We start from the raw sequence: 24,833 nt of genomic DNA, 5'->3' as shown, positions 1-24,833 counted from the left end.
AAGAATTTGCATTTCTAGCAAATTTCCAGGTGATGCTGATGCCCCAGTCCCAGGACCTTAGCTTGAAAGCGTCTAGTCTAAACAAACACATAAAATAATTGTTTGAGGTTTAATCCTCTACTATCATTAATTTTCTGCCAACTTTTACCTCTTACATCTGTTTCCCTCTGTGAATAAATACTCACCATTCTTACAAAAGTGTGCAAACAAGTTAAGACTGTGTCTTAGCAACACATTTCTCAATAAAGCCAGAAGCTATGCCTCCTTGGTGATAGGCACTCCTTAAATGCTACATTCAACTGGAAAAAATAGCTTTTCTTCCTCCTCTGATCCTTATAGACTCTGAAAGAGGAAGTAAGTGACAAATTATAGAGCTATTCACCTGCAGGAATGAGCACGACTAAGCCTTGTGAGTTCTAGTAGGCTCAGAAGATTCAGAGTGAAGGAGTTGGAGACATTGTTCTGCTTATTGCTCAAATGATACCCCTAAAAATAAATGCCTGTTAATTCTAAGAAACATGTGTTTCTCCAAATTGCAGGGGGCAATTACAAGGCAATTATCAAGTTATTTAAGTTGAGGAAGCTTCTTTTCTACTGGAAGATTTAATACATATATTTCTTTTCAGTAAAATTCTTTACCACGTAAGTACAAAGTGTTCCCAATCCAATATCTACAGATTAATCAATAGCCCTATTAAAGAATTTTTTTTATTTTTTTTAGACAGAGTCACATTCAGGCTGGAGTGCAATGGCCCAATCTCAACTCACTACAACATCCACCTCCCAGGGTTCAAGCAATTATCATGCCTAGCCTTCTGAGTAGCCGGGACTACAGGTGCCTACCACCGCACTCAGCTAATCTTTTGTATTTTTAGTAGAGACATGGTTTCACCATTAGCTCAGGCTGGTCTTGAACTCTTGAGCTCAAGCAATTTGTCCACCTTAGCTTCCCAAAGTACTAGGATTACAGGCATGAGCCATCGCTTCTGGCCTTAATTGCCCTATCTTGTTATTAATCAGTTGATTCAACAAAATATTTACTGGATACCTGCTATGTAACCAGAGAAGTTAAAATTTTAATATAACATAGCACTGCTCTCCACAACAATAATAATAGAAAAAACAGTTAATTTATTGAAGACTCTAGATAGCATGCTAAAAACTTAATCTAGATTACCTCACGATGGCGTAGTTGCTATTATGATGCCCATTTTACAGCTGAGAACACTGAATTTCAGATAAAATAAGTAACTTGCCCAAGTTTGTAATGTTATCATGCGAATAAATATTGGAATCCCAGTTGATCCTAACCCAGAAGCAAGGTTTTAAAACACTTCTCATTTCTATACTACCTCATCCAGAAGCTGATTTGTTGAGATTATACTACAAGCCAATAGGTCATTGTATTACCATGAGAGAAGAGCTGTGTTCTCTGGGAACCCAATAAGAACAGTGGCACACTTCTAGGGGGCAGCATTCACATTGCACTCTATGGGAACAGCACCTTGGAAGTGTGCCATGTGGTGCTTCTGGGATGCTCAAGGGACGTTGTACACACGATGAACCCTACTGAGTGAGAACTATCCAAGCAAATGACAAATGAGTGAGAAGGATCTGTGGATTTGAGGTATTGCAATAATTTGGAATAAGAGGATAGAGTGAAAAGAGAATAAATTAGGTATCTATAGAATGGGCAGTGATCAGAGCATTAATGCATTTGTATGTCATTCTAGGATGTCGAGACATTTTCTTGAAGGTAGAGGAGGAGGCTTCAAACTATTTAAGCAAGAAGCGGCAAGGTGATCAGATCATTAGAACAGAAGTGTTAAGACAGGAAGGACTGAAACCCGGCAAATGAGGCGAGAAGGACCTAGCTTAAGGCAGCAGACATAATTATATAAAGAAAGCAAGTTTTATGAGGGTAAAAAAGTAAAATCTATAGGAGTTGGAGACTAAATGGATTTAGAGGCTAAGAAAGAAAGAAGTTAAGAATAAATCCTAGATTTCCAGATTAAGTAAATAGGCAATGATTGTGCTTTTCCCCAAAGGCAAGAAGCATAGAATTAAATATTTTATGTAGTTTTATCTAGTTTCCTTTGAGCTGGAGTGCTTAGTTGTGAACTTTTGGCCTTTGGCTAACCCAATTCCCCTCTTTGTGTCTCAGTTTCTTCATCAGGAAAGTATATGGTGTAGATTGGATCATGCGTCTCCCTAGGACCTTTTCCAATGCATTCTTGTCTGAGCTAAATTGCAAGGTTAATTTAGTTCATGCAAACATGAGTTCCATGATTTCTTGCTCAGCAAAGAGACTGATCAGGACCACATTGCTATGCTCCTCACATGCCTTCCTCATCTCCTCCCTCCTTGGTGTCATTCTGGTTCCTCTACAAGTGAATAGGGCCCCCTCGTTCAAGAGGTTACCCTCTCCCTCTCAAACACCTCTCCCTTAGCCATTTCCCTTTTCCCCAGGGCTAACCTATTCCTGATTGTGTTAACCACTCTGCTTTGCCAACGTAAGCTGCTATGTTTTCCATTCCTGCCTGACATCTGGGTCTCATTCCTGCTTCCCAGTAGCAAGACATTTGCATTATTTATACCATTGCCACGAGAAATAAAGGCAAGGCTACAGCCTAGAGGAGATATATTCTGGAGAATATGATGGAAACCCAAAATAGCAACGCGTCCAATTAAACCAACTGAGGCTCACTAAAGCCCTAGAGGTTCCAGTTTGTGCACAATATTGTGCAGATGGCATTCAGCCCAAATTCCTAAATGGAGTTAACATCTCTATGAGGGAAATGATGTTGTGGTGACGGGCTCAGCTACCTTCCAAGAGGCCAATTTGCAAGAGCCCGCTTCCCAGTCTTTTTACTGATAGCCATATTTTCTCCTTGGTAAGTGCTTCATCTGCTTCATCAGCAGCATCCAGTTCTAGCTGAGGTTAACCATGGTAGGTATGTGCAGAATTTATTCCTATAATCACCCAAAAGGGGATTTTATTCTCTGTTTCCTTTCCCAAACTGAGAAACTCAGACTTTGACTTAAATTGAGCCACTATGGGCCAAAGTTCCAACATGGCCTTAGAAAAGCAGGTTTTACTTACAAATCAGTCTTGGCCCCCTCCAATGGCTACTTTGGGGAGAAAAATTTCACATTAAAACTCAACAGAATGCATCAATAATCAGCTGCTCACGAGACTGTGCACAGTGGGATCCTTTACGCTGGTGGAGGTTTTGGGCCATCTCATCCCAGTATCGTGATTATTGTGTTCTTCTTTCCAAAGTATTTTAATTACATTGAAAGAGCTCCTGTAAATCAACTCCAAAACATACAATCAAATACGTGGCTTTGTTTTGGATCTAATACCCTTCTGGTAAGTAAGGATTTTAATGTCTATTATTTATTTGAATGCCTGACACGTGCCAGTCACCATGCTGAGATATTATACTCCTCTATAATTGGTATAAGAAGTCCTAAAAGGAGGATATTATTCAACAATGGAGACATGGTTCAATTTCTTCTAAAGTTAAAGGAGGTCAAGTAACTTGCCATAGCTACCCATTAGAAAGCGATGTATGATAACTCAAACTCTCATCAACATGGCTTCTAAAAGTTTTCCAAACAAAACATTTTAAAACATTTGATGGACCAGTGATGAAGAACAATATAACAAGACTCTCAATTAGAAAATTTGAAAGTGAGCGGTCATGCTCTTGTGTTTTTCCACTCTCCGTCTCTGGCCAGTCCTTCTCACTCCATGAGGGGTAAACCTAACGCCCCGAGAAGGCCCTTGTGCAGTGAGTTCCTGGCAGATTCTTCAGGTGCTAAATCTGTTCCCTTTCCCCAGTTTCAGACATTGAAGGGAGAGAAGGAGCAACCTGGATGTCACCTTTATACACAGTCCCCGCAACCTATCAGACTGAGAGGCCCTTGCCATCTGTCTCGCTCAGTTGCGGGTACTGAAGCTCTACAGGTAGAAGCATTAATCCATTTGGTGTGCCAAGCCCAATCCGAGCAGATGGTTATTGAGACCTCTGTCTTCACCATAAGGTGGGATCTAGACTAGTTTTTCTTGCCTGTAAGAGAGCTTCTATGTTGTCTGGGTAAGCCCTTGGGGTGGGGTGAGAACTGAATACTGACCTATCACCATGCCTACCCAGTTGCTGGACAGAGGTTTGCCTTGGTTTTTGCCTCTGTTTCTGATTTGCTTTCCTGTCTGAGAACTGTTGATTACCTTGGCCCCCAAGGATGGAAAGTGCTTTGCTCTGGGCAACCCCCACTGTCCAGGAGGAGAACTTTAAGCTTTACATCCAATGCCCTTGGCCATGATCATGTTACCTTGCTCCTGTGTTTACCAGATTCGTTTTCCTCAGGCATGCACAGCTCTCTTCTGTGTCTTTATTGGAAACCTCTGTTTTGACTTCTGGCCTTCACAAAGAGCAGCCTAATGGCAAAACTAGCCCCTCTGGCCTCATCTCCATTGTAGTTCTTGCTTTCCCCCATTTCCATCAGCTCTGGGCAGAGGGACCCTCACAAAGGCTGAAGTGGAACATGATCCAAGTGGTTTCCTCCTATTTTACCCTCCACTCCCTCTCTTCATCTCATTCCACCTCTCAGCAAATAAAACGTAAGAAATTTGTTTAGAGTTCTTTGAAAATTCTAACTTGTCCTCCCTCTAAGAATATCCCAGATGTTCAGCTCTTTGAAATTACATTGAAGACACTATTGAGAGCAACAGGAAAAATGTCCTTTGCTTTTCAACTAAAATTTATCAAGAAACTGAAGCAATTCAATTAGATATAAATTATTGGTGTCAGGAAAGATATACACAAAACTTGGTTTCTGGTATGGTAAAGAAGCCTTGTTTAGTCTTTATTTTAGCTTGGGAACAATTCCAAATAAAATAATATGGAAACAAAGTGACATATTTTTCGTCGAGGACCTCTATGGGTATTCTGTCCTTCTTCCTGACTATGGAACTGGAGAGTTTGTTGTTTTTCTACCATATCCTCAAATGCAAAAAAAAAAAAAAAAAAAGAGGAGAGGAAATTCTAGATGTGGTACCTTAGCATGAGTCATGAAAATAAGCAAAAGTAACACTTGTTCTTCTGCTACTGCTAAGGAATAAAGTGGAAATAAAACAAATCATGTGTATAAAATATCTTGAGGCCCTTGACAACAAGGGTTATAGAAAGGAATAAGCCATCCTCGCTTTCCTCCCCTTTTGTGGTTCTTTTAAAAGAAGCTGATTAACTCAAAACATATGCCAGAGACACAAAATAAAACCAGAAAAATCGTTTAAGTAGCTAAAGATTATATTCCATTGGGCCCCAGAGATAGACAAAACCAAAATATGCCCACCCTGTCCTCTGGCAGAAGGCAGCCCAGTTTGTGTGAGTTATAAATGGAAATCAATGTCCTCTTCAAAGAGCGCTGAAATCCCTTTACCAAAATGCACTCACATAGTGAGGGCCAAGAGGATAAGAATCAATACCACTCCTAATTCTGAAGTCCCAATTACTTGAACAGTGCAGGGGCCACGCCAGCTGCAATTTGGCAGCTCAGAAGAAAGGCTGGCCACCTGGCTCCCCAGGAGCTTGCTCTAGTAGCCTAAGAGATTTCTTCCACTCCCAGGGATGTCCCTGACTGTCATCATCTGCCCCCTTGGACATGAGCCTCTTGGCTTTTCAGGGAACTTTTTAGTTCCACAAGGGGAACTGGTTCAGTACCTTCTGTTAGCTGATTATAGAGCTTATCTCCTTCTTTGGACTTTTCTTATAAGCCTTCTCTCTGGTTGGATCTTTCTGACTTCTAAACAGGTCTTCTTCTACGACCTTTCTGCTCTGTCCTGGCAAAACTGTTTTCCTTGACTCACATGCCTGTATGCCAGTCAGCTTCATCTGAGGGAGCCCCCTTTGTCTCCTCATTGCATTTTAAATTTCTTTGTTTTATTTTTAATTTTCTGTATTTAGGTAAATGTGTACCTAGAGTGAGAAACACAGATTCTGAATATACAGTTCAATGAGCTTTTGTGTAACTGACTCTGATCACGATATTGTACATCTCCACTAACCTATGAAGTCCCCTCCTGGCACCTGTTATTCAATCGATGCTCTTCCTCAGAGGTAACCACTGTTCTAATTTATGTCTTCATAAATTACTTTTACTGATCTTAAATCTTATGTAAATAGAAGCACAGAGTATGTAGTCTTTAGTGTCTAGCTTCTTTCACTCAATATAATACTTGTGAGATTCATCCATGTTATTGGCTATATTATAGTTCATTTTTTTTTGTCTGGTTGGTTTTGGTTTTGGTTACTGAATATTTCAATGTTTAATTATACCAAACTTTGCTGTGTCTGGGCTTTTGTATCTAACATCTGGACTCTCTAACAAACAGAGACAGAAAACCTGGGTTAACGAAAATGGGAATGGAGTCACAAGAAAGTCTACGTGCTATCAAAAGAATCTCTGCCACCCATCAAATGAAAAGCTTCCTTTCCTTTGCCCTATGTAGTGACTCTAAGCACAGAAAACTCCTAGATTTTCAACTTCACAAGGCAGAAGACTCAAGAGATCATAGGCCTACAGATTCTTTGAGAAAATAATATTTCTCACGCTAACTAGAATAAAATCAAAGGAAAACTCTTCTTCATCCAAGTCCAGTTCAAATGGTACTTCCAATCTCTGACTTTTCCATAACGCTGAGAGAAAATAACTCAACCCTTCATCTATGTTCCTATAACAGCTCACATGAGCCTTTATTACAGGGCTCACTCTTTTCTACCACACCAGTTTCCTTATAGACCTGGCTAGTTTCTACCAAAGTAAAACGTGGTTTCCTCAAAGAAAAGGATAATCTTCAATGAAAAATTTTATTTGTATCCCTGGCACCTAGCACCATAATTATACATATATGATGTAAGTAAGATGGGTGGGTAGATGGATAACTGATTGGATGGATAGATGGATGGATGGATGAATGAACAGACGAATGGATGATGGATGGCTAGGTGGGTGGATGGACAGATACATGAATGAGGGAAGGAATGACACAGTTTGTGAATACTGCCATATTCACTATAAACTGAACGACTTGTCTGGTACTCAGCAATGCTCAGCACTATCAGGGTACTGCTTTTTCTCACAGTACCACATTCTTGTTGGTCCTGGGAATTCATATTAATCCATTCACCAATAGGCAAATGCCCGAAGAGTACCTAGGACAGATGGAACTTCCTAGCCACCAGAAAGTGACTTCCCAGTGCTTCAGAAAACATTTTCATAAGAGCCAGAAGTTGGATAGAGTCACAGCTAATCTCATCACAGTGGAAATCTTCCCAGTACAGGACAGGCCTGAGTGCTGAGTGAGTGGCAGTGCTTCTGCTGCCAGCAGGAGACTCATTAAACATAGCCTCCTAGGTAACTAAAAGGTGATGTTGAGCCCATTAGAGAGCTTTGTAACACTGTGAACAGCATTTAGTGCTCAGCTGTTTCTCACCCACCTCTCAGATGGTCCCAGCAGGAGACACGTCTGTGGCTGTCATGTTTATAGCTAATTAATGTTTATTTATATTTTTAAACAAGCCTTTCACCTGTCATGCTTTAAAATAAATGTTCTGCTCTTCAATTAGAGGTTGTCAGAGCAGAGAGGAATTCTGTTTTGTAGTGGATTGAATGTATGCGTGTTTAAATGTGTATTATGTAGAGAGTTCTCCCCTTTAAGTCTCTCTCTCTGTCTTTCCTCTTAGAGACTAAAGCTTCCTATTCAGAAAAACACACTTTTTTCAAATTTTAATCATGATATTGATGCCCTGCTATGCAGGTCATGTGCTTGCTTCCAGAGGGTAGACTGCAGAGAGTACAGTGCCTTCTAAGACTGGAGGAGGGAAAAGGTCAGAATGAAAATATTGTACATTTTCAGCAGCATAGAACCAGTATTCTCATTTTTAATTTTTTAAAAATTTCAATAGCTTTGGTAGTTTTGGGTTGCATGGATGAATTCTATAGTGGTGAAACTTCTTTTAGGTGTACCCATCGCCTGAATAGTATATGTGGTACCCAACAGGTAATTTTTCATTTCTCTCCTCTCCCACCAACCCCCTTCTGCTTCTCTAGTGTCCACTATATCAGTCTGTATGCCTTTGTATACCCATAGCTTATCCCACTTAACGAGAACCCGTGGTATTCCATTCCTGGGTTACTTAACTTAGGATAATGGCCTCCAGTTCCATTCAAGTTGCTGCAAAAGATATTATTTCATTCTTTTTATGATTGAGTAGTATTCCATGGTATTTGTATGTATGTGTGTCTGTGTATATATATATATATATATATATATATATATATATATATATATACACACAGACACACACATATGCGTGTGTGCATATTTATATATGCTGTATTTTCTTTATCTACTCATTAGGTGATGGGGATTTGGGTTGATTCCATGTCTTTGTGCAATTATGAATTATGCTGCAATAAACATGCATGTGCAGTTGTCTTTTTAATATAATAACTTTGCTTTCCCTGGGGTAGATACCCAGTAGTGGGATTGCTGGATCAAATGGTAGATCTTTTTCTATTTCTTTGAGAAATCACCATACTATTTTTCATAGAGGTTGTACTAATTTACATTCCCACCGGTAGTGAATGAGTATTCCATTTTCACTGCATTAACGCCTACATCTGTGGTTTTTTGACTTTTAAAAATGGCCATTCTTACTGGGTAAGGTGGTATCTCATTGCAGTTTTAATTTGCATATCCCTGATGATTAGTGATGTTGACCATTTCTTCATGTTTCTTTGTCAGTCATCTATCTTCTTTTGAGAAATATTTGTTCATGTCATTTACCCACATTTTAATGACAGTATTTGTTTTTTGTCTTACTGATTTGTTTGATGTTCCTTATAGATTTTGGATATTAGTCCTTTGTCAGATGCATAGTTTGCAAATATTTTCTCCCATTCTGTAGGTCGTCTGTTCACTCTGTTATTTCTTTGGTCATGCAAAAGCTACTTAATTAGGTCCCATTTATTTATTTTTGTTTTTGTTGCATTTGCTTTTGGAGTCTTCACCATAAATTATTTGCCTATATCTAGAAGAGTTTTTTTCTGAGGTTTTCTTTGAGAATGTTTACAGATTCAGATCTTACATTTAAGTCTTTAATTCACCTTGAGTTAATTTTTGTATATGGTGAAAGATGGGGATCCAACTTCATTCTCCTATATGTGGCTACCCAATTTCCCCAGCATCATTTACTGAATAGAGTGTATATTCTTTTCTACTATATTCTGTTCCATTGGCCTGTGTGCCTACTTTTATACCAGTGCCATGCTGACTTGGTAACTATCGACTGGTACTATAACTTGAAGTTCAGTAACGTGATGCCTCCAGATTGGTTCCTTTTGCTAAGGATTTCTTCAGCTATTTTTTGGTTCCATATAAATTTTAGGATTTTTTTTTCTAATTCTGTGAAAAATGATGTTGGTATTTTGATAGGAATTGCACTGAATCTGTAGATTGCTTTGGGCAATATGGTGATTTTCAAAATATTGATTCTTCCTATCCATGAGCAAGGGATATTTTTCTGTTAGTCTGTGTCAGCTCTGATTTCATTCATCAGTGTTTTGTGGTTTTTATTGTAGTGACATTTTACCTCCTTGGTTAAATATATTCCTATTTTATTTTTTTTGTAGCTATTGTTAATAAAATTGAATTCTTGATTTTATTCTCAGCTGGTTGTTATTGGCATACAGCAGTGCTATTGATTTGTGTGCATTGATTTTGTAACCTAAGACTTCACTGAATTCATTTTTGAAATGTAGGAGTCTTTTGAGAGAGTCTTTAAGGTTTCCTAGGAATATGATAATATCATTAGCAAACAGAAATAATTTGATTTCATTTTTTCCAATTTGGATGCCCTTTCTTTCTTTCTCTTGCCTGATTGTTCTGGCTAGAGCTTCCAGAACGAGAGCTCTTAAGAGAAAATAATGCACTTTGCTTTCTAGACAAAAAAGGATTGATTCAGCAAGCCCAGAGTGTTCAAATCCTGCACACTCTAAAATAAGTTCTCTCCCTTGAATGACTCCTGGGAAATAAACTTCACAATCTTAGAATAATCTGCTGGATAACAGATCTTTCTTGACCTTGGGACTTGGCCCATGCCAGATGGTTGATAGTAACGATGTGACTCATGGCGGGGCTTTCAGACCATGAGATATCAATTTGACCTCTGGAGAGATGGGAGATTGAGTAATTAAGATCAGTCTTGTGGGATATTTGATGGCTATGTAACTGACCTCTCAATAAAAATCCTGGACAGCAGAGCTAGGTGAGGTTTCCTGGTTGGCAATGGATATTGTTGCTGGAGAGTCAAGCACTATCCATCCATCTCCACTGAGCAAGGACACCTAGAAATTTGTACCTTGTCTCTCCTAGACTCTGCCAAGAATGACTTTCACCTTTTCTGATTTTATCTGTATCTTCTCAAGGTAATAAACTATAATTATGAATATAACTGCTGTTCTGAGTTCTATGAGTCCTTCCAGGGAATCACTGAGCCTGAGAATAGTCATGGGTCTCCCCAGCACACTCTTTCAAGAGTAAGTAATGAGGAGACGCTATGCTGCAGGTGGAAAAATGTATCAGAACTGAACCCTCACTCTGCCATACACCTCTGGGGGATCTCATTGAAATCAGTCTACTTGTTCATCTCTTTTGAGATTTCAATAAGAATCTACATTATATATTTATTTATTTTAAAAATAAATATTCATTGATTCACCATCTTTTTGTCACATAGATGTTCAAAAAGTGGTTAAGGGTAGAGATGATTAATTTTTTGGCCAGTACGTGAGCTTCTTCGCTTTATTTTAAGTTTGTTAGGTTAGGACTCTACATTTGGACATATGTCCCCCTACACATTTGTAGACAGGTATGTTCACAGTTTGTAGTTAATAAATGAGCATTTTCATATAGTTACTTGGCTGCCATTTTCTCTTTATTATCTTGAGCCAAGTCCTCTGGTTTCAAATAGTCTGTTTTTTAAATCAATTGTATAGTACTAGAGGCTTGGGAAAACAGCCTAGATACAAAAATCCCTGAGACAGTGCCAGAATAATATTTGGAATATAGTAAGTGTTAGTTGAACATAAACACCTAGAGGATTTTGTTCCAAACACTATTTAATAGGTATATACTTTTTCTTTCTTATCCAATAACCGAAATACCAGCAAAACAAAGACTCAGGATATGAGACAAAAAAACATTTTTTTACCCAGTTTTTTGTTCTTTTTTTTTTTTTTTACCAGTGAATACTACACTGGAGGTTTGCCTTTGTTCTGGGGTGAACTGTGTCCCCCCAAAAGATGTATTGGAGCTCTAATCCCCGATAGTTGTGAATGTGACCTTATTTAGAAACAGAGTCTTTGCAGATATAATAAATCCATAATGAGGCCATACTTAATTAGGGCAAGCCCCAGTACAATGACTGAAATCCTTCCTAGAACAGGACACTCTGGACATAAAGGGAAGATGGTCTTGAGGAGACAGAAGCAAAGATGAGTGTTATGCTACCATAAGCCTGGGAATGCTAAAGATTGCTAGCAACCACCAGAAGCTGGAACAGACAAAGAAGGATTTTTTCTTAGAGCCATCAGAGTGAGCATGATCCTGCCAACACCCTGATCCCAGACTTACGCCTTCAGAAAGGTGAGATAAGTTTCTGTGGCTTTACACAAAGCTACCCAGTAGTGGCAGTTTGCTATGGCAGCCCAGGAAGCCAATACACAACGCATCCCCCATTCTATTTTGCCATACATAGGTCTTTGGTCTTTGTCTATTCTCTCATTGACAGAATATAATCTGCTTCCTGGAAGGCAGAAGGAAGCAGCCAGGAAGCTGGAGGCAGAAGGAAGTGACTCACCACGGGACTCCGGCCAACGCTGCTCAGGTGGTAGAGGAGTCCTTTGGCATGGTAAATGGTTGGCTGCAGATGAGCACTGGGAGAAAGCCATTGTCTGTTCAAATCTTCCCCACTCAGTGAGCATCTGTGGCTACAGGAAGAAACAATAAGTAAATAAATACACATTCAGGAGAAAATAGCTTGAGAAAATAAAGCTCTGCAAGATAAACAATTAAACTAATGAATTCAAAACTTTACTCTGGTTTCTGCCCAATTGGCATCAATTTCAGATGTCCAGAAAGCTGTAGATCTGTCATTTAAGCTCCAAAGTATCATGATTATTCACAACCCAAAAGGAACTAGAAACCATATTTGACTTACCATTGACTTACTATTAACAGAGTTTTAAGACGAAGTTGGAAAATGTAGTTCCCAACTATATACATCCATGGGGAATAAATTTAATAAATTTCTCTAGGCTATGGGTTCTTTGGTTCTACAGATAATTAAGTCATATTCAATCTGTGATACTGGGTATGTTACATATGATATTTCCAGCTGGCTCAATTACTCTGCCAGGTAGATATTAGAGCACCCAATGAAGAGAATGAGGCTTAGAAATGATTAAATAAATGGCTGGAGATCTAGGCCATAAGAAAGAGCTAGGCTTTCCCCCCAGGATTATTTGTTTCTAACCTTTATTCTCTTTCTTCTCTTGCACTGCTTGACATTTACCAAAAGAATCAGAGTACCTTTTTCAAATATATCATCATGGTGTATTAGAGCAAGAATGAGCTCAAAATCATATATTCCCTCATTTGGGGAATGATGACGTTCATATTGGAAAGTACCAAGTTACTTTACAAAAGTGACATAGCCGGTAGTGAGAGGATTGACTGCCATTGACAGTGAGGAAACTGAGATGCTGAGTTGTCAGGCAGCATGATCCTAAAAACTCACAACCACCAGAGATTACCAAGTGCAGCCCCTGCACAGGAGATGTTCCCAGCAGTCCTGCTAAGGTGACATTTACTCAGCAGGGTCAGTGAGCTAAGTACCACAGGTCTGGAGGATCAGCACATCATCTCCATCACCTCCAGCACCCACTCTCCTCCCAAGCCCCCTGCCTTTGTCCTTCCGCACCCAAGCTCTATGGAATCGCTAACAGTTTTCACTGGACTTATGGCCTCCAGAAATGTGAGATGAGTTTCTGTTGTTTTAAGCGACACAATTTCTGGTAGTGTGCTACTGCAGCCCTAAGAAACCAATACACAATACATCGCCCATTCTATCTTGTTATACGTAGGTCTTTCCTGCGACTCTCCCATCTTCCTGCACTCCCACCTCTTCAACTTTTAGGGTATCAATCTGCAAGGGAACTTTCTGTGACTTTCCAGGCTATTGCATCCTTTTCCTATTTCCTACAATAACATCCTGAGGCCTCCTTAATCAGAGTCCTTATAAAACCATTTTAGATGCATTTTTATTGTCATTTCTCTTGACTTCCCGATTAAACTAGGAGCTTCCTGAGGTCAGGGACAGCAGCAGTCTCTCGGTCACCATCAAAACTCTAATATAGTAACTCTGCCAAGTTATTGAGTAAATAATTTAGAAATAATAAATTCCCCAGCATTTATACATACAGTCGGATATGATTTCTGTTTTGTTTTGTTTCAAATGCACTGTTTTCAATAAACATTAGAGGTAAAAAGAAGGTTCAGCCTTCTCCTTCTACCACTTACTCATTTCCATGTTCCTGAAATTATCTTTAAATATTAGCTTCCTGCTGCCTGTCACACCCTCTTACAACTTACTGGAAACTGAAAGTCTTTAGACTAATCACTGATCCTGATTTCTCCATTAAAATATTTTGACTTGATGAATGGTAGGTCTTGTGCACATGCCTCTCTGGCTTTTTTGGTCTTTGCCTGCTTTTTTTTTCCCTTTCTCTTTTTAATAGCAATGACATCTAGAAATAGAGTTTATCAGTTCTGCCTGGTGACCAAGGATGAAGGTAAAATATGAAGCAGATTTTCAATGCCAACAGCAACAGAAAGGAACAGGCAGCTCCCGAGCACATTTGCTGTGTTTAAACGAATTTCTTTTCTCAAATCAAGGCACTTGCAGGCACAGCATCCCAGAGCCCCAGGATTCTCTTTGACAGCTCTGTGATTTCTCCTTGCCTTGACCTGGATTCTCATCAGCACTGGAGATTTGTTTTTTCCTTTGTAACATCAACTGTGATGGAATTAGTTGAGGCCCTTTAAAAGCATTTCTGTTTGTGTAAATGAAAATGTAGGCCTGACATGCGTCCAGCAGCCAGCAATTCTGTATCAACTCTCTCTACATCTTCTTTCCCTGTGCTCCATGGAAACCAAGTTCAGGGGCAACATCTACATAGAGAAGGCTCATGCATTACCACTTTACATAAACATTATTTTAGATCACAATTCCCAAGAATAGAAAAAATAAAGTTTTGTGCTGCGGCCAGAAGAAGCCCAAGTTTGAATAAGAAAACTTAGTTCCAACTCCCAGCTGCTACCAGATACAGGTATTGATCAACTTACGACCTATGCAACTTACGGCCATTCAACTTTACGACCACAATCGCTGGCCACGACTGCTCCGTGTCTGGCAGCGCAAACGTTGCCCAGCTGGGCGTACGACAGTGCAGACCAGCTTCCGGCAGCACTACCATCTCCGTGTGCACCATTTCAGCTGTACATATCACCTACTCAACTTACGACCACATCGTGTTACGACCGTGGTCGTAAGTTGAGCACTGGCTGTATAGGATTTGAGACCTCTTTGAGAGTCAACGTTCTCATATGTGAAATAAATAAGTCAAACCTCCCCTCGGGTTTATTTTGAGGCTCGAATGAGATATCTTTTTTAGATATCCCTATAGAGAAATATCATATGCTTCCATCTCTGCCTTTGTCTGTGTCCATGACTATATCCACATCTGTATGTATATCTACACCTTCATCCACCTCTAAAATGCTCTGGGATGCATTTAGACCAAAGCACAACTTTGACTACATTCATTTGTTCCTTACCTCATCCTAATTTTTTTTTTCTTATCAAGAATAGCTAGGTTGCTATATGAAAGGTGGATGGAAGGGAGAAGTGACTTGACTAGGAACTCCAGCCAAGAGGTTTTGGTCAGTTTTAAGTATCAGTTGACTTGAACACACCCAAGGGTAGAGGCAGTAGGCTGAACAGAAAAGAATTTAGCTAAGAAAAAATGCAAAGGAATAATCAGTAGAAATTGCTGATTAAAATTTGGGCTTTTAAACAGTGCGCGAAGGAGGACCACATCAAAGATCATCTTAATATACAGATTTGGAGGATATTAGGCCAATGTGAGACACACAGAAGTTAAGGAAGCTCTTATTTTGGGGAAAATTAGGTCTGCTTGTTTTCTGTTTTAGAGCAATAGAGGCAATGAATCATTCCATTTGTGTACATAGGTTGTGTGGATTTGGGGAGCCCATATGATTGTATTTGTCTTCAAAGCTCTATGGGGGTTATGATTTGGAGAGTATCTCTGTGTGTGCCTAAGGCTTTGGCAGTCGCTATATCTAAGCAATCGCAGGTTTTTATAATATATAAAACACCTAACTTGAGTGCTTTTCCTGTTAAAGCAAATCCATTTGCTTCCAATCTCTGAATCCAGTTGGCATTTTGTGTTAATAATATCGGAGATCTGTGCAGTCAGAGGAACTGTTGCTGCTCTTCCCAGGGATTTGTTTTAAGCATTTGAAGATGAAATACACCCCATCTTATTATCTACTGTAGCATTTCTGAAATGACAGCTGCTCCTTCTAAGGGGAGAGAATTAGCAGATGGACAGCTATGACTGGCTGGCAATAAATTCAGTGCCTATAATTTCTGAAAAGTGGTCCCCTTCTCAAATAGTTTGAAGTTCTTTCTTTACAAGAATCATGAAATGGTGATTATCGCTACAGTTGGCCCTCTATATCCACGAATATGGAAGGCCAACTGTACTAAGTCATTTTATATAAGGAACCTGAGCATCCACAAATTTTGGTACCCATGGCGGTGGGTGTGGGGAAGGTATCCTGGAACCAATCATCTGCAAATACCGAAGGATGATGTTATTCTTCCCTCCACTGAAAACTGCACAGTTACAAGAAAAAATTATCCACTTCATTTTGTTTTTCACAGATAAAGACATTTGATCTGACTTGTCCTTCTCATTTTAAAAAGCTTTAGTTTAAATACAGACTCGTTTAAGATAAAGTTTATATGCACTAAATACGCTAGATCTAAGGTGTTCAGATATCCAGTTTGTCTAGGAATGTTGCATGTTTAGCTTTGAAATGCCTGCATCCCAGAAACTCTCTCAGCAAACGCAAACCAGAGATGGGATACCCTTGTCTAGATCCTTAATTTTAGAAGGCGGTACAAAGCTAGAATATTTGGCCAGAACTAGGCTGAATTATTTTGCACTGGTGGAATGTTTTTATGTGGAACATTTGCACTCCACTAGGCTCAGGTGTCTTCACTTCCTCTGTTTACCTTGATTATCACCCACAGGCATTACTTCCTGTTCTTTTCAGGCATTTGCAGCCAGAGTCTGGAAAAGCCCTAATCCTTAAAACTGAGGTTTTTTGTGGGGCAGATCTTTTTCCTTAAGAAAAGAGAAAAAAGCTTCTGATCTCCAGAAAATATGGTCATTTTACGACCAATCAAAAGCATCTCAACTGAAATTATCAAAGACTCAATCAGCAGGACTAGTCCTAACTAAAGGTCACTGAATGGAAACCATCAGCTGGATGATTCTGAGTAAAATAGAACCATAAAGGCTGGACAGCCTAAAGGACAGTGATGTCACTAAAAGTCATTCTTTTAACATTAATGGTGGATCTTCTTTCTCTGCTCAGAACAGGGATCATCCAGAGATGGGTAAACAAGTAATATAACCAAGGGCTTTAACAACCAGATACTGAACTACCAGGACTCCTAAAGCAAAGAAAGGACCACAAGCAGAGAAAGAGGCAAAGTGGGTCACTTTTAAAAAAAGAGTCTATAGAACTACTGTCAAAATACAAAAGGATTCAAAATTCACCCATCAGTCCATGACTAAAAGACAGAGGGATAGAGCCCATCAGACTGAATGAATGATGCCAGGCTCTGAAGCCTAAAGAGTGGCAGCCCATTTGAGAGTAGGCAGCAGCTTCGCCATTCACTGTACAACCTAGGTGCAGGAGGCAGCAAGGGTGCAGAAGGAGAATATCTATGAAGGCAAAGAGACGTATGACAGCTTCAAGAACATGATGGAATAGCATAGGGGACTATCGGCCAGACACTGCACCCAGAGCTTTCCAAATAAACATGGTTTGGATGGAGAAAAGAAAAAATAACAAAAGGCAACTTCATTTCAAGGCTACAGTTACTCTAAAGCTCAAAACAACCAGTGCTGTCAGGGACATAGTATTATGTTCAGGATATTTTTTGACCTGTAAAAGGCTCAGAAGAATCAATAATCCAAAGAGCAAGGGAAGATAATAGATCAAACACAGGTGTTCCCACATACCTCCAGGAACACAGGGATGGGTTACCAGATGCATGATCATCCCAGAGTCCAGAAATGGGAAAGCCGAAGTCTTTAAAGATAGGCCAGAAGAACTGTTCCCATGTCATCTTTGTGAAAGAAATTACCCATAGTTAACATTTGAACTTTGGGTAGGCCTAAACATAAATGAGTTGTTCTTTATGTCCTTGTTCCTCCAAGGGTGGTCACAAAAAAGGAGCAATAGTGTTACCTGGCATCCTGCGAGATATATAGAAACTCGAGTCCCAGCCCTGAGTCTGCATTTTAACAAGATCCTAATGGAATGTGTAAGCACATTAAAGTGAAAGCAGCAGTGTTTTCTACTAGACTTTAAGGAAAGGAAGCAAATTAACATTTACAAAGGAATTCTTACTTTATAAAGGGCTTGATTGCCACTATGCTTCCAGGAACTAGAAAACATATTGAGAATTTCTAGCATCTCATCTGGAGCAGAGCTAGCTCCAAAAGCTTGGAGACACCCCCACTTACAGACTTGCCCACCCCATTTTTCCCACTGTTGCCTTAGTCTCTTACATGTTTTAATTTGAACACCAACAGAGAAGATTAAAACGTGGTTTATAGTTCTAAGTTATTTTCACAAGTCTGATTTCATAATATCGTTCAGATACTCACTGGGGCAGTTTTAAAGATCACAGACAACTCGGGCTGAAATCAGCTCAGGCCAGATTAAGGGATGACTGAGACAGGCTGAAAATATGGAAAGAGCCCTACTGTATCACTTGCATCAATCAAGAACATGTGATAAGTTAATTCACATTTCTACGCAGCCATTGTCCCCACATACAACTGACTCAATAAGAAGAAATAATACTCCCTATGAAACAGTCAGTCCTCTAAGGGAGGTTTCTAAAGCCACGTCATCAGACTGTGAAAGAAAAACAAATCTCGGGACCCCAAGATCACTAAGTCAAAGGGAAAAGTGAAGCTGGGAACTGCACAACCCGCCTCCCATTTTATTCCCAAATAAGACAGCCTCTTATTTTATTCCCAAATAAGATAGCTACAAAGATAGCAAAGCTACATACCTGCCTCACAAGGAGATTCCTTGTGGGCAAAGGAGGCAGAACTCAAAGCCATCCACCTGCTCACCTGAGAGAAATGCATATCTGTTTTGTTCCCTCCGCCCCATTGTTTGACTAAGCCAGACTCAGGCATAGGTGACGACTCCTCTTAGCTACAAAGACAGGAAAGCTACATACCTGCCTTGCAACTGGCCCACAAGGAGATTCCCTGTGGAAGAACTCAAAGCCGTCCCCCTGTTCACCTGAGAGAAATGCGTGCCTGATTGCTTCCTCCACGTGCTGTTTCACTAAGCCACAGACTCAGGCATAAGTGATTACTCCTCTACCTTCCGCTCACATGGAACTTGTATACTCAATGAAAGGCTAATCAGTCTCCAAAGAATGCAATTGTTTGTCTCTTATCTACCTATGGCTTGGAAGCTCCCTCCCCTGCTTTGAGTTGTCTCACCTTTCTGGACCCAATTGATGTACATCTTACACATATTTATTGATATCTCATGTCTCCCTAAAATGTATAAAACCAAGCTATGCCCCCAACCACCTTGAGCAAATGTCATCAGGACCGCTGAGGCTGTGTCGCGGGCACATTCTTAACCGTGGCAAAACAAACTTTTGAAATTGATTGAGATCTGTCTCAGATACTCTTGTGTTCACAAGACCAACAACTGTTTGTGAAGAATTTGCCAAATCCACATGCAAGTGAACAGTGAAACCTTAGCTGTGCTGCTAATTCTGAGGTCAGCCAGCCAACAATCACTTGATGTCACCTATTGCAAGCAGCTGACATTTTGAAGAGCATAAATTTAGTTATTAGATACAACTAAGGGTAACTTACTTAAAATCTGAAATTTTAAATTCTTTTTAATTCTCACACAAAAAAGAATAGGAAATAATAAAAGAAAATGTTTAAAAATCAAGAACTAATTATTATTGTTATAATAAAGCAAACCTTTGAAAAAATTCCACACCCACTCCTGATAAGAAAATAAGAATTGATGGATACTATGTGCATGTCTGTGTACATAAACACACGTACATACCTAAAACCAGGAATTCTAAAAGTCTTAAAGGAAGAGTTTTATTTAATGGGGAAACTCCAGAGGAATTTCCACTAAGAGCAGAAACAAGGTAATGAGGATCACCCCACATCTATTCAATGTATAATTAAAAATATTACCTAATGAACCTAGAAAAGAGATATCAATCAGAAGCATGCAAATCAGTAAAGAAGATGTGAAATCATGTGTATCTGCAGATAACAGTGCAGCATATCTAGAAAACCAACTATTAATTCAAACAGTAAAGGAATTCAGTAAAGTGGTAGGATACAGTACTAGCATACACAAGTAAATTTCCATATAGGAAAGTAGTTGAATAATTTGGTGCAGTCACAAAATGAAGTATTATGCAACTACGTGAAAAAAAAAAAGAGGAAAATCCCAATGAGCTGAAATGGAGTGGCAATTTTTAGGATATGGAGTTAAATGATAAAGTTGGATGAAATATAATTATTAAATATAAGAAATATACAGTTAATGGATAGAACAGCAGAATTAAAAATGAAGGAGATGAACAATATATATGCATTTATTCCTTTGTGCAAAAACAGATGTAAGAAAAATAAATCAGAAACTAGTAAGATTGATTGCCTAACAAAGGCTGGTGGACATGGGGTATAACAAATAGAGAATGGGTAACTGGGAATGGGATAAAAAGGATGAGGGGCAAGCAACATGTCCCTGAGCATACCTTTTTGTCTAATTCCAACTTTTAGGACTATGTTAACATTTCACATATTCATATCAGTCAATAAATAAATATAATCAAACATGGAGAAAACCCAAATGGGTTACAAAACATTTATAAATAAACTTTGTGACAAATGACTAAAACTAAAAGGAAATAAGAAGAAAAGAATTGAGCTGAGTAACTTTATAAAATAAAATTTTGGCTATAAATGGTAAAGCTAAGGACAAAAAGAACAACACACAAACTTGTTTTTCACAGCAGTATGCAATTCCGAGCTAGCAATTCTAAAACTACGTTATATGTATTCTATGATAGAATAAATAAGTAAATCAATTACGAAGAACAACAACCAGGTTTCTCACTGTCACAGAAAGGAATTACAAATAAAAAGTTACCTCTGTGATATTGTATTGAAATCAGAGGTATCAGCATGAACTCATTATTTTATATAAACAGATAAAGAAATAGATGTGTGTGCATGTGTGTGTATTCATACATCTAAGCTCTGTCTTCCGAAATAACCAAAAAATAATAACACCCTATTAGCAAGAAACACATCTAGTATCCAGATACCAGTTTCTAAATATTATTCAATAAAAGAAATCAGGAGCTGCTTGAAGAAATGCCTGCTTTCAGAGGTGAGGCGGAAAAAGAGAATATCAATCTAGAATAGAATATATAATGGCGCCAAAAAGTAAGGAAGTATTTTTAAATAATGGGGACATGTTGAAATGACTCAGAGATCAATCCTAAAGGAACCACAGTGGCCAAATATAGTAACATTTGAGCACAAACAATAGTATTATGTTATAACCCATAGAATAAATTAAATATTCATAAATTCATAGTGATATTAATAAATAAGTAGGGAAGAAGGAATAGCTCTTAATTTTAGTATAATTCCAATTAGTATATAGAGAAGTAGATTTATAAATTCAGAGGAAAAATTTTAAAACTTATTTGACAAACACAGAAAAATAATTGATACAAGCAACAATCAGCAAAGGATGCTACAGTTAGTGGATGAAAGTATAATGAGCAACAGAATATTTATATAGACTCAGTGTATCTCCCCTCAAGAGACTTACTAATTCCAAAGGGAATAATAGTAACTTTATGATGGAGAAGTCTGTAAGATAACACTTTATTGAAATGATGAAAGTTAACATCACCGTTTGTGAGACATAGCAACATCACACACCCCTGACATGATACAACTGAGAAGGATACAAAATCACCTGTGCAACGACCTTGTCAGAAATACAAAGTCACTGTTTAATCATGAAGAAGCATCAGACAAACCCAATTCAAGGGATAGTCTATAAATAACTGACCAGTACTCTTCAAAAACTCAAGATAAACAGAAAAACTTGAAGAACTCTTTCAGATTAGAAGACATCGAGAAGATGCAACTCCTAAATGCAATATATCGTCCTGAAAAAAATCATTATTGGAATGATCAGTGAAACCTGAATAATGTATGGAGAGTAATTAATACTAGCATATTAATGTTAGTTTCCTGGTTTTGAGCATTATCCTAGGGATATGTAAAATGTTAGCATTTACGTAAGCTGGGTGAAAGACATACAGGAATATTTTTGTACTATTATATAACTCATTTGAAAGAAATTATTTCAAAATAAATATTTAAAAGTTTTGAAAGTTATGACTTGAAAAAAGAAAAAATCTATAATTTGTGAGAAAACAACAAAAGAACTAGAAAAACTCCAAAAATTAGGTGATAATAAATGGTTAGAAAATGAAAATATCACTGTGTGAAAATAAATGAAAATAAAACCTGGCCTAGAAAGAACACAAACATGAATAAATATGACAAATAATGCCTTTAGAGAAAAATGTAAACTTAAAAACTTTTTTTAAATCTGTAGAAGGGTAGAAAGAGAGAACGAGGATTCAAGACAAAGTGACAAATATTGAGGACAGGCAAAGAAGATCTAACATATGAATAACAGTAGTTTCTGAAAAAGAAAAACAAAGCCAGGGATCAAAACAGATACTAAGACTTCAGCCAACACCAGGAGATAATCTAGTGATATTACCGGATTTGAAAGAAAGAGAAACTCATTGGAAATCTAAGTAATAACAGGATATGACTTACCAAGGAAAAATTAGATTACCCCTTTTTGAGGACAATGCTTCAAAAGAAAACTGAATAGGGATAGTCAAAGAATTAAGTAAAATACTTAAAGAAAGAAAATGTGAGACAATGATCTGATATTCAGAAAACCTGATCTTTCAAATATAAAGAGGTATAGACACATTATTATCAATATTCAACAACCCAGGAAATATCATTCCCCATAAGCCTCATCCTTAGAAATGTATTAGAAAAAAAAAAAAAAAACCAGACAAACTGAGTAGAAAGATATGGACATTTTCAAATTTTGCAAAAGTAATTTGAGGACACTTCTGCCACAGACTTGACTTTACATTACTATAATGGTTTCTTCCAGCAGACCTACAGCACTTTGAAGACAAGACAGTGTTTTGTGCACCTCTGTGTCCCCAGAGACTGAAAGAGTAAATGGAACACAGATATTATTTCATAAACATATATTAACATGAACTAAAATGACATTTAATTGTATATTTTAATGTACTAAATAAACCGTGCTTAAAACCTTTTTGTTAACTCAAATCTAAAAAGCAAACTAAATGTTGATACCACAAAAGCAAGAACACATTATTCTCTATATTTATTTGTATCTTGGTTGTCAGGTCTGTGATATAAGATGAAGTGGATAATTATATATTTAATTTAATATTAAAGGTTCCTATCACTTGGGAAAAATAAATAAGACCTACTTTATCCTTTTGTTTTAGACCAGGTGAGTATCAAAAACTGTTCTTCCTCCCACTCACCATCATCTCAGTCATCAGCGTCATCACCACCATTATAGTTCACATTCACTGAGCACTTATTTTGTGCCATGCCTTTTATTAAACTGCTTATATGTATTCTCCTCATTGATCTTCACGATAACATTAGAGGCATTTATAATTATAATTCCCATTTTGCAGGTGAGAAAGTTGAGATTTAGAAATGTTAAGTAACCTGCCTCAGGTCACATAGCTAGAGTAGCCTCTGAATAAAGAGTAAACCATATAACAGAGAAGAGAGTTACTTATAAGTTGCACAAACTTCTTAACCATCTAATTGTCTGGATTAATCCAGTGTTTGCAACGGATGAAAGGGGATGAGGAAGAAAACTACTGCAATGAAAGGTGTCTGTTTCCCATACCTATATGAAACAGAGTGTCTCAGTTTCTACTTGATTTGCTTGTTGCACTCAAGAGTCCAATTTTGTTTGAAGAAAGGATTTCACTGCTTAATATTTTAAAAATTGATGGACGGTAAGGCCAATGCTGTCACCTGACCACAAGCCTTAGAAATCTTTTCGCATCTTTGTGGCTTTCTTCTATGTAAAATTAACATTCCTCTTCTTATCTGGTAAGTTTGTATATCAGGTATAAAATTATATTCAAAAGAAAAAAATGTCATATAAAAACATTTTATTCACTAATTCATCAAATATTTATTATTCAACCAGAACAACTAGTATGTGTTAGGTACTATTCTTATTCTCAAGATTATGGCAGTGTATAAGTTCTTCCAGGAATTTACATTGTGAGGATTAAGGGACAGCTCCAAGCATATATCACGTCTCTCTTGTTCTGTCAATTTTTCAGCACCAATCCAGCACAGTGGTCAGAAGGTGATAGGCAATGAATTCACCTGTATCTGAGGAGTAAATGAAAGTCAACTCCCCATTCTACTGCTGTCAGAATATTTTTTCTCTGGACAGTCAATCTCGAAATTAAAACTGCAGCTTTATTTTTTTTACTGTGAATTCAACAGATTTAATTATGAAATATTGATTGCTCCTGATCGTCTCTATCTCAGCTGGGGCTTCCTCTGGGCTGCTGCAGTCTGCTTTGGATTAAAAGTCACTGTACAATCCTTGTTGGAGAGAAACCTTTAATAGAAAAATTTCATGTAATGTTCAAAATCATTAACATTAAGAAAAATAAAAATTGTTTTGTACAAAATTGTAATGGAACTTCTAGTCTCCTATCCCTAATGCAAAAAAAGTTGATAAAGAAATACAAAGCAGATTTCTCAAAGAAGCTCTGAAATTAGAGTGCTGTAATGAACCATTAGACCCCATATTTATTTTCCTAGGTGGAAAGAATGCATGAGGTTTCATTGTTCCCTTTTTTTATGCCTAAGAGGCTTCTTCATATTCAGGTAAGGTTTTCTTATAGACCAGAAAGGAACCTCCCTGATGAGTCGACCAAGCCAAAATGTGTCTCTAAAATGTGACAACTCTTCTCTTTCCTGATAACTAGTAGACATAGAAAAGAAGGTGACTCTTAATGCTTTTTCAGAGGATGTCAACCTGTTCAACTCTGGTGTATGATGAAATCCTCATTAGTCTCTTACAATAAGGAACACAGATACAGAAAAATAACTTCTGCTGATTGGATCTTTAAGTAGCTAGGAAACATTTATCCCATTCCCTGAAAGCA

General features: G+C 38.1%; 1 protein-coding gene across 5 annotated transcripts in view; it reads right to left on the bottom strand.

Moving 5' to 3' along the window:
• Positions 1-24,833, bottom strand: part of AGBL1 (AGBL carboxypeptidase 1) — a 945,533-nt gene that overhangs the window by 531,321 nt on the left and 389,379 nt on the right. For all 5 annotated transcript variants that reach the window (XR_012517828.1, XM_074399984.1, XM_074399982.1 and 2 more), the window contains exon 19: positions 11,931-12,060. Coding sequence is in view for 4 of the 5 variants with exons in the window: in XM_074399984.1 (XP_074256085.1) it covers positions 11,931-12,060 (130 nt within the window). In the remaining variant the exon portion in view is untranslated. The remainder of the gene's footprint in view (positions 1-11,930; positions 12,061-24,833) is intronic.

Source organism: Saimiri boliviensis, chromosome 5 (genome assembly GCF_048565385.1).
Source record: "Saimiri boliviensis isolate mSaiBol1 chromosome 5, mSaiBol1.pri, whole genome shotgun sequence".
NCBI lineage: Eukaryota > Metazoa > Chordata > Mammalia > Primates > Cebidae > Saimiri > Saimiri boliviensis.
This window is presented reverse-complemented; position numbering and strand designations above follow the sequence as displayed.